At 44.6% G+C, this 10,496-nt stretch overlaps 1 protein-coding gene across 6 annotated transcripts in view; it reads left to right on the top strand.

Moving 5' to 3' along the window:
* Window positions 1-10,496, top strand: part of l1cama (L1 cell adhesion molecule, paralog a) — a 51,075-nt gene that overhangs the window by 24,655 nt on the left and 15,924 nt on the right. For 4 of the 6 annotated variants that reach the window (XM_019877301.1, XM_019877300.1, XM_019877303.1 and 1 more), the window contains 2 exons: window positions 3,944-4,188; window positions 8,042-8,056. In XM_019877301.1, the coding sequence (XP_019732860.1) occupies window positions 4,062-4,188; window positions 8,042-8,056 (142 nt within the window). In that variant the 5' untranslated portion in view covers window positions 3,944-4,061. Of the gene's footprint in view, window positions 1-3,943; window positions 4,189-4,586; window positions 4,748-8,041; window positions 8,057-10,496 lie in introns of those variants that run through there. The other 2 variants (XM_019877304.1, XM_019877305.1) reach the window with 2 other exon arrangements.

The raw sequence follows: 10,496 nt of genomic DNA, 5'->3' as shown, positions 1-10,496 counted from the left end.
ACTCACTCACACACACACACACACACACACACACACACACACACACACACACACACACACACAGGGCAGTAGATCATAACGGCGAAGCGTTTTGGAATCGATTTTGATGACTCACCATGTTGCTGGAATACAGTACATCCTCATCTCGTCACCAGCACATAAAACATCAAGCAGTAGAAGTCAGTCATGTGCATGTTTGGTTCACAACATGAGGTCCTCTGGTTTATCTTGTGCATTTCATTCTCGGATGAGAGGGCCTAAATGAGCTGGAAACACTTGCATTGTGACGTCCAAAACGTTTCCTCAATGCCAACTCCAAAAATGATGATGACAAAGGATCACAGTATTCAAACCTGATTGTGCAAGGCTCTCCCAACCAGCGGTACACAAGCACATTTTAACAGGCATGTGCATTTTTAGATCACACTTTGGCATCTCCGTTGTTCAGACAGTACAGCATGGTAAAACATTGAGGCTATTTGTAAGGAAAATGAATGTGGAAATGAATAAATCAGGCACATGTGAAAAGCAACCACACCCTCAAATCCCGTCTGAGCACTGCCGGATTCATGATCCCCCAACACCCCCGTCCTAACCCTCACGACTGGCTGGCTTCTGATGGCACCCTTGACATTCCAGCTGTGATAAGAGTGTTTAAAAGCACTCAGGAACATGCTAATGGCTCATCACAGCGGTCGCAGGCACGACCTTTGAACCTGCCCAATGGAGCAGCTAACAGGAGTGGGATTGTGAGGTGAAATGAGGCAGATGTTGTATGTCGCTCAGCACACTGCAGCTTGCGTAGGTCTCATTGTGTCGTGTGTGTGTGTGCGTGTGTGTGTGTGTGTGTGTGTGTGTGTGCGTGTGTGTGTGTGTGTGTGTGTGTGTGTGTGTGTGTGCCGCGTGTGTGTGCCGCGTGTGTGTGTGTGTGTTTGGGACCAATTAAACATCTGATTTCATCATGCTGAAAAATACAGTAGGTGAGCTTTCAAAAGTGTTGAGTAACACAACACAATTCTTGGGCCTCAAAAACAGTCTGATTTTCAACTTTCTTTTGGTACAATTTCTACTGAAATAATGATGAACACATACTTAATTTGGTTTTGACTTTTGTTTGTTGTTGTGCTTGACAGCACTTGAGTCCAGCTCTTTTGAGCTCAGGCAGCTGTTAAAGGTTGTCGGCTCAATGTCTGTCATGTGCTTTACTGTGGAGTCAGCCAGTCCTCCCTCAAATGTCTCCAGTTGCTTCAAAATGCTGCAGCTCAACTCTGAACTAGAACACACAAGTGGGAGCATAGAATACATATTCTGAACTCCTTAAACTTGGGTGCCTGCGTACTTTGGAGTTCATCCTTACATTCGGCGGCTTGCTTTCAAATTTCAAATCAGTCTTGCCCCGCCTCCCTTTTCTGAGCGGCTCAATCCCTCCACTTCTGCCTCCGTCACTGGTCCCTGACTTTGCGATGGGATCCCTGTGCACTTTGGACAAGCACCTTCACTGTCCATTTTTAAAATCTGGTTTCCAACCCATTTTTTTCCTTGGTGTAAAAAAAATAAATAAAATGGATATGGATATTTATTAAGCGCCGTCTGATGGCGGTGCTAGGTGTGTAGCCTTCAAGCAGTTGCAGGAAAGAAGTGAACATATGAAATCACTTACTAATTGGAACATTTTTAATTGCATATGTGTGTATCGAAGAGAGGATGGATGGGATCGATGTCACAGCTGTCAGCATTGGTCAGTCCTTTTGTCTCGCCTCTCCTCCCATTAACCACCTCCTCGGTTCCAGCTCGTCCTCTCCTCTTCCACGACTACACATATCCTCTACTCCTCCAGCATCCTTCACCAAGGCAGGCGAGTCACTTCTATGGCTCATTTAATCCTAACGCTGCTAGTTCAAACCGGCCCATTAAGGCCTCAGCCCTTGTTTGGTCGTCCATTTCACCTCATTTGGGTCCACTGATGTTGACAATTCAGTCAGCCCCGCCTCTGGCTCTGTGCTTTGCACTCCACTGCATGACACTGAAATCTTCACAGTGATGAGCTGTAATTAGCCCACTGGTGAAACATCCTCCAGTCCTCTCAATCCTTGTCCATCCCTCTTCTCAGCGACCTTCCCCCGCTCTCCAAGGTCACGGAGCACTCTCTTGTGCTGGTGCCAACGTGTGGTGGCGCGTAGAGCAGCGCCAGGAACTCCAACAGAGACGACTGAGCGACTGCCAAATAAGCATCGTTGCCCGGTTATCAGTGGTTTCTTTTGTCTCTTCCTTTTGAAGGTGCTAATGATGGTGTGTGCTAACAGCTCTTTCTGTGTGATACCGAGTGGAGCAAACAATCAGCGGGCTGCCCCTCGTGGTGCCACGATGTGGGAATACGGCTCGGACCGGCTCCAAAGGTACAGATGGAGAATGGATGGACTCCTGGCAGGGGTGGTTTGCCACACAGGAAGCCATAAATTCAGGAGAGGACTCTGGGCTGGATCTGGACCCAGATTCCATCCTTTGTCGAACGAGCACAAATCTATGACTAGATTATTTTGACACCCCTTTCTGGGGAGTTACACAGAATGTGATCAGCTTTCACGGTTTATTCAGAACATCTTTTGTGAATGGAGTGAGCGGGTGTGTATGCGGTACAAGCAGTGAGGTGAGAAGTCCAAGGAAGCAGTTTCATCACAAACAGAGAATGTCACCGATGAAGGTTTTTGTAGTGGTCGTGGTCTGTCAGATTTGTGGGGGTTTGTCACGGAGGGGTGCAGCCAAGAGTGTGCCCAAATGCTGGGAAGCAGCAGGGGCAAGGCAGGTGAACAGGGAGGATCTCCCAATTGGTGTTTGTTTACAAAATGCAAGCACACCTATTGCTAGAATGAAAATACTCAAAGTAAAAACTGAAAAAAAAAATATGACAGAAAACACGATGTGACAAAGGCTACATGATGTATGCAAAAACGGAATGAAATACAAACAAATCGAAGAGACAACAAGGCACACCTGGGCATCATACGAGTGACTAGAGGAAGGACTGGAGTGTGAACAACCATTTCAAATTTGACTGAAATAGTGAAAAGACGTGGTAGTTGTCTTTGTGTGGTTTTCTTTCTTTCTGTTTTCATCTTCTTCAAGAATGATCTTCGAGCATGTATATTTTGTAGAAACAATTTTCTGAAGTGACTTGAATGTTTTTGTTGTTTTTTTTTTTTTAATTTACATGAGGATTCTGTTCCAAAGCTCAATGTGAACATAAAGTTTGTTTTTCCAAGTCCTTCCAGTTCAATGCGAAACTAAACAATTACAAGACTGTTGAACCGTAATGAAACTTTTTTCTACCACTGTCTACTTGATTTGAGAGTCATTAGGTGATTCGGAATGAATATTATGATAGCCAGACCTCGATCAGATTGCAGACATTATCCGGAAAGGGATCTCTTGAACCTTTAAATGAAGTCGCCTGCAGCATACAATTCCCTGGACACTTCATCCAGTACACTTGCGCAAATGCAATCCAATATAATAATAATAATAATAATAATAATAATAATGCAAATATAATAATGACATTCTGTTTTGATTGACCGTGCATCCTTTCACCGTTGCAATCCCCCCACCAGGAGAGCTCATGTTTCTTTAATCATTCTGAATCATTCACTTCATCCGATGCATGTGTACACATCTGTCCATCATTTGCGCATTGGCGTCTTGTCGTTGGGGTTTTTTTGTCCATCTGTCCAGCTCGTCCATATGGACCACTGGCCACGTCCTGATAATTAACCAAATGGTGAGACACTCATTGTTGCTCAGATTTTCCAGTTAACTCTCCCTCTGTGTATTAACTCCGTGTCTCAGTCTGACCACATGGTGCAGGCTGATGTTTCTCCCATTGTGACACATGGCCCCTGCTGGCCTCCCGCACCAAACCCAACCTCCATTCTCTTTTATGTGGCAGAAAGAAGACCAGCGGGAGGGCACGAGGGGCTCAACGACAAGCCAAACGACGAGTCCTCCACTTGTGTGTGCGTGCGCACGCGTGTGTGTGTGTGAGGACTTGGATGGGCCAGTGAGCCATGGGTCACGTACAGCGACAGCAGGTTGGCAGTAGGGGGCGGCGCTTGGGCCTCCTCCTCCTCATCCTCCCCATCTTCCTCTCCCTCCTCCAGCCCAGCCAAGCAACCATACACATTCCCTCCAACTGTGAGTATACTCTGATGTCATATTGCAAGACGGGTGCTTCTGCATTCACCAAATTGTTGTGCTAATTCAATAATGTTGACTCATCAAAGTGTGCTAATTATTCTATTTCTTTGTGATTCAATAGAGCGAGGAGCAGATTGAGTGTCTTTGTCTTCAGTGCTGGATTTTTGTGCTCAAAATTGAGGCTCCTTTTTCCTCCTTATGCAGGGGTAGGGAACTCCAGTTCCTCGAGAGCCATGTACTGCCTGTTTTAGGGCCCTCCCGACTCCAACACACCTTTAATTGTTCATGCCTCGACAGAGCTTGCTGATGAGCTGATCGTTTGAATCAGGCGTGTTGGAGTAGGGAGGGACCTAAAACAGGCAGGATATGGCTCTCGAGGAACCGGAGTTCCCTACCCCTGCCCTTATGCAATTGTGTGTCTAATTACTTTCTAATTGATCCTGTCGTGGAGCATTGATTACTCACTCTATTGATCCAGTTCCTCTGAGCAAATCAGAATCAGAACGTGTTGTAATTCAATCAACAATGGGATTGCTCAAGAAAAAAAACAGTACCAGTTTTGCTCGCTCTGATCCCAAGTCTTTGTCTTCCTCTTTGCCAAGCCTTTCTCAAACATTTGAAGTCACATGCTGCTTTAACATCCAAAAGAATCTACACCCCACATCCCCTTGCACTACAAAAAAAATGTAATCACGCAAACATAATAGGATTTGTTTATTTGGGGTAAAAATGCAACAACACAATCTCACAGGTTCAAATAAACAAATAATGATGGCACTTCACTAATGGTGATCATCCATCCATTTTCTAATCCGCTTATCCTCACGAGGGTTTGGGGGTATGCTGGAGCCCATCCCAGCAGAGCAGTAGGCAGGGTTCACCCTGAACGGGTTGCCAGCCAATCGCAGGGAACACATCGACGAACAACCATTCGCGCTCACAATCACACGTAGGGACAATTTAGGGTGTTCAAACAGCCTGCCATGCATGTTTTTGGAATGTGGGAGGAAACTGGAATACCCGGAGAAAACCCACGCAGGCCTGGGGCGAACATGCAAACTCCACACAGGAAGGCCAAAGTCAGAATCGAACCCTTACACCTCTGCACTGTGAGGCCGACGCACGAAGCAGTCACACACCGTGCATCCCTAATGACACTCATGTGCATCGCAAACAACAACAATGTTGTTTTTCAATCAACTCGAGGAGGGGTGTCCAAATCTGGTCCTCAAAGGCTGCGTTCCTGCTTGTTTTAGATGTTTCCCTCCTTCGTTCAAATGATCAGCTCATAACTAACCTCTTCAGAAGCCTGATAATGATCCGAGTCATTTGAATCAGGTGTGTTGGAGGAGGGAAACATCTAAAACATGTGGGAGAGCCACCCCTGAGGATCAGATTTGGACACCCCTGAATGCTATTTTTGAGTTTGGCATTTAGTTTGAGGGGGAAAACAAAACAAAACACACGCACACGCACGCACACACACACACACACACACACACACACACACACACACACACACACACACACACACACACACACACGTACTGTAAAACTTAAAGCATAAATTTTGGAAATTAAATTATTTTCGGCGTTGACGCACAAAAAAAAATTCGGTTAACTCCTTTTTAGGTTTCGTCTCTGAATCTGTACTTTGATGATTAACAATAATTTCATTTTCCTCAAGCAAATATATTTTGCAAGCCTCATAGAAAATTAATTCTGGAATATTGTGTGATTAATTAGCTTCAAAATTGTAATCACTTGACAGCCCTCGTATATGAGTCTACAATATTAATCTCACACACTGTGTGCCTGTGCATCAGCAAGCGCATGGTTTTGGAACTCTTGCTCATGCCTGTTGGAAGAAAAGAGGGCGGTCCAGCAAGTAAATTGCGGGTAGAGGTGCAGCTGATCCGGCAAAGTGTCAAAACAGAAAGACAAAGCGTTCCAGTAACTGTATTTGCTGCTTGCCTTTATGGAAAGTGCTTGCAGTGAGTCACTGTCCTTCATCACCCACGCACGCTTGTGAACAAACAAGCTCAGTTACACGCACGCACGCGCACACGCGCACACGCGCTCACACACACACACACACACACACACACACACACACACACACACACACACACACACACACACACACACGCACACACACACACATGGCGTGAATTCGAATGAAAGGACATAAAACTAGCCAGCCGTCTTCTTTCCTCAAGGGTGGGGGTGGGGTTATGGCGAGCGCGAAATGATGTGGAGGAAGAGGAAGGAAGAGGAAGACAAAGATGGAAAAGGTCAAGGCGCCTCTTGCCTTTCAATTTACGAGCTGGTGACATGTCAGTGCAAATCAGTGATTTGGATCAATGTGTTTGAGCATGTGTGTGGGGGGGGGGGGCGCAAGACACTAATGTGTCATTCATTATTTTGTTCATGTGTACCATGATTGTTTTTCACGTATCTAACGACACGATCTATTGTCTATGTACAATGAACCAGAAAATCTCTTGAGTGACGCCGGGTCACGTTTATTTTGCAATCGTTACAAAGCAAAATACTGTGGTGCTTTGTGATTCAAGCGACGCAAATTGCTAGTATTTCTATAAAATACTCACTTCACAACAAGCAGCAGGTCGGCAGCTGTCGGTCAATCCTTGGAAAAAGAGGCTTCAAGTTGATTATTGCCACTCCCAGTTCAAGGTTACCGTCAAACTAAAAATGAATATGTGTATTTAAAGGAGCCATATAGCCTCGCTCTAGATAAATCACTTTGACTTCGTGCTAACAAACGATGAGAAATCCCCTCGACGGGCTCACCAACAAGCACAGACGCTCCCCGACTTACGAACATCCGAGTTACGAACAACGGTACATACGAACATTTTTACGGGTATGTCGAAAAAGAAAAGAAAAAGTTCGATTTTGTATTGCGCGCCTTTTTCCGAGTACAGTACAGGTGTAGTGCTTCTTTCCACCGCTAATACTGACGTGAGGCGCTGTGAGAGCTCGCCCAGCATCCACCCCGAATCCGGCTTCCTCTGCCCAGTTGTTAAATATCTCGTGCATCCATTATTCAATATGGTTGGTGAAAAGCGAAAGGCTTCTAGTGAGAGTGGAAGTGTAAAGAAGAGGCAAGCCATTTCATTTCAAATGAAAGCGGCAAAAATAAAGAAGCTTGATGCAGGGTGAGAAAATGGTGAGCGTTGCACGTGCATACAACATGAATCGTTCGACCATCGGTACCATTTATAAACAGAAAGATCGCATAATGGAACACGTGAAAGGTGCAGTGCCGATGCAACCGACGATCATTAGCAAGTAAACATACTTATATAAGCCTTAAACATACATTCCATACAAAATATAGCACTGAAGCAACTTACGAACGAATTCACCTTACGAACGATCGTTCGGAACGTATCTCGTTCGTAAGCTGTGGAGCGTCTGCATTGGCGTCGCTTTGTTGCATCTCAAGGCAGCATTGTATGCTAAAATTTGGATCAATTGGAACAGAAGTCATGTGTTTGAGAGTGAAACCGTTCTTAAATGCTTGCAAACTGTAAAGTTGGCGAAAGTGAAGTACCATTGCGTTTAAGGAAGCAAAATTGTCCGAGCTCTGTCATGTGCTGTGTTTGGCCAATCTGTGTCAACAGGGCGCGGCTTCGCAAAAAGCCAAAACAAATTTCCTATTCCCGATCTGTATCTTTACTTCTATTCACTGTTTGACTGTCAATGCGGCATGCAAAGTGACAGCTGTCTAAGTTCGACATCTTTACGTCTCTCCTGTGTACTGTAACTAAAACCTTTTCTCCCTCATGCCTGCTTTGTTGCTTCCACTGTGCGTTCCAAAAAGACCACATCAGTGAAAGTAAGTGCTTTTCCTGACCAATCTTTGGTAATGCAGGTGCTGGCACAGCTCCTTGTAAACACATCCGTTATGCCGCTGGGGCTATTTTCCTTCCAGCGCACAGTTCACAAAATAAATAAATAGATAAATGAAAAGTGGGGAGGCTTTGCTCTGAGCTGCACTTGAATTAATCCAGCATTTGCACTGTTATGCTTGTGCGTCTGAGTGTGCAGTGCCCTTGCATGTGCCCAACTGCCCATATTGTCTTTTTCCGTGTGCGCGCGCGCGTGTGTGTGTGTGTGTGTGTGTGTGTGTGTGTGTGTGTGTGTGTGTGTGTGTGTGTGTGTGTCACTGTGAGCCTCTCGGTAGTCACATGGGCAGCATGGGGATATCAAAGCGCCACCTTGCTCTGCACAGCCCCCAGCGCAGAACTTGAATTTGATCAGGAAGGGGCTTATTAGCTTTCATTGCATTCCCTCACTCTCTCACTACCTTTCCCTTCTGTCGAACCTTTTGTCGATTTCATCGCCGCGCATCGGTCTACGCGGCTGCCACGGCAACGGCAACCCGCTTCGTGGCTCGCTCGACATCTTGCTCTCCTTTACTGACTGAAGCTGGCTCTCACTGCTGTCCAATCACTTCTTTGAAAGGCCATTGCAGTTACCGAGTCAATTAATTCACCAGTGGCCCCTTTAAAAGGTACACTTGCACGATCTAATCAGAATCCACTGCTAAATTGCTTCCTTTACGAGACAATCTTAGGAATATTAATTATTCCGAACACTAACCAATTATATAGATTCTTATTACACGTCAAGGCTGCGGGGTATGGAGATAAAACGGAAACGTTATCTTCCAAGAAAAAGATTCAAATGTGGCTACATTTTGCAAAACCTGCTTTGAAATTCCTCCTACATTTGTGAGAAAATGTTAATGATGCAATAAAACCAAGGTTGATTTTAATTGTATTTTTTGGAGTCGTGATTATAAAAGATATGTTTGGCACAAAAGCAAAACTGCTCATCTTCAATACAGTGTGGCATGACGGCGGCAGCGTCAGCTTTGGGGCTCTTTTTTTTCTTCAGCGGAAACTGGGACATTAGTCAAGGTGAAGGGAACAAATAACATTTCCCAGTAGCACTCCGTGTTGACACTAAACCTTCAGGCTTCTTCTAGAAAGAAAAACATGAAAGGGAAACCCTGCTAGAAACAAGTAGTTTAAACGGTGGCCAGGATGTGCTGCCTCCCATTTCATTAACATTAGTTCAATCTATCTTTACCGTTACCTACTTTTTAATCTCCCCTTTTAAAAAACAAATAACAAAACCCTATTTTTTTCCCAGTGTTAGATTGCACAGGTTCTAAGTCACATTAATAGCTGAAAAGATTTCGACATGTTTGATCTTGCTCTCATTTTTCTTCAATCACAGAAAGCCAGCATTTGAACAGGGGTATGTAGACTTTTTTTAAGATCCTTAGTGAAGGCTGTGACAGAGACAGACTAGTAACAAGCAAAGATGATGGTCCACTAAAATCGCCCTTTCACGCCCCTCTTGAATGATGCTGCATCCACTTTGCTCACTTCCCAACCAATTTCCTCCTCCTCCGACATGACAACTCCGTCTCTTGGGACTGCTTCCTCATCCTATTGACCGAATGCAGACGTGGAGTTCGAGGCAGCTGTTGACCTAAAGATGATTGGTGTCTCTGTGCCTTCTGGTCATCGGGTCATGTATGCATTACCCCGGAGTAATATGTCTCAAAGCACTAGTTAATGCATGTGTAATGAAACCAAACAAATGGTGCACCACTCCCATAAAATAATGGTGCCCGTAGCAAGAGTTGATAAATCGGTAATAATAACACAATACAAGACAGACTGATAAAGTTACTTTTTTAAATCAAGTGAACTCATAAGTTGAGTGCATGTTACCTCCATATCTAGCGTTAGGATATCCAAGGTCTTAATAAAGTGATAGACAAAATTGAAATAACTAATAAATTGGGCACGCAGCGTAGCAGAGGCGAGCAGGAAGTTGCTTTCACAGTTTTTATTTCACGACTCTCAACTCCATTTACGGAGTCATTTTGAATAATGCTAATTTCGAATCCATAGCAGGCCATCTTTCAGGCAAAATGTCCATAATTTGTTCATGTCTTGACATAGAAAAAACTGAGAAAATAAATATTTGGTTCCAGGATCAAACCGTCAGCATCAGAAAACAAGCAACATTTAACACCCTCAACTGTCATGCTAGTGTAAAAGGAAGTTAGCCTCAGTTATTATGAAAATGCAAAAACGGTATGATGCTTGACCTTTGTGTGTGTTGACACTGGAGTTGTGGGCTTATGTCATGTAAATTCATGGGTATAATCGCATACTTCTTATCTTCCTATTGGGGATCGGGACGGGGGGGGGGGGGTCCATCTTTGAAAAAGTTGTAAAACTGGAAAAAGCCAA

Source organism: Hippocampus comes, unplaced genomic scaffold (genome assembly GCF_001891065.2).
Source record: "Hippocampus comes isolate QL1 unplaced genomic scaffold, H_comes_QL1_v1.1 scaffold167, whole genome shotgun sequence".
NCBI classification, from domain to species: Eukaryota; Metazoa; Chordata; class Actinopteri; order Syngnathiformes; family Syngnathidae; genus Hippocampus; species Hippocampus comes.
This window is presented reverse-complemented; position numbering and strand designations above follow the sequence as displayed.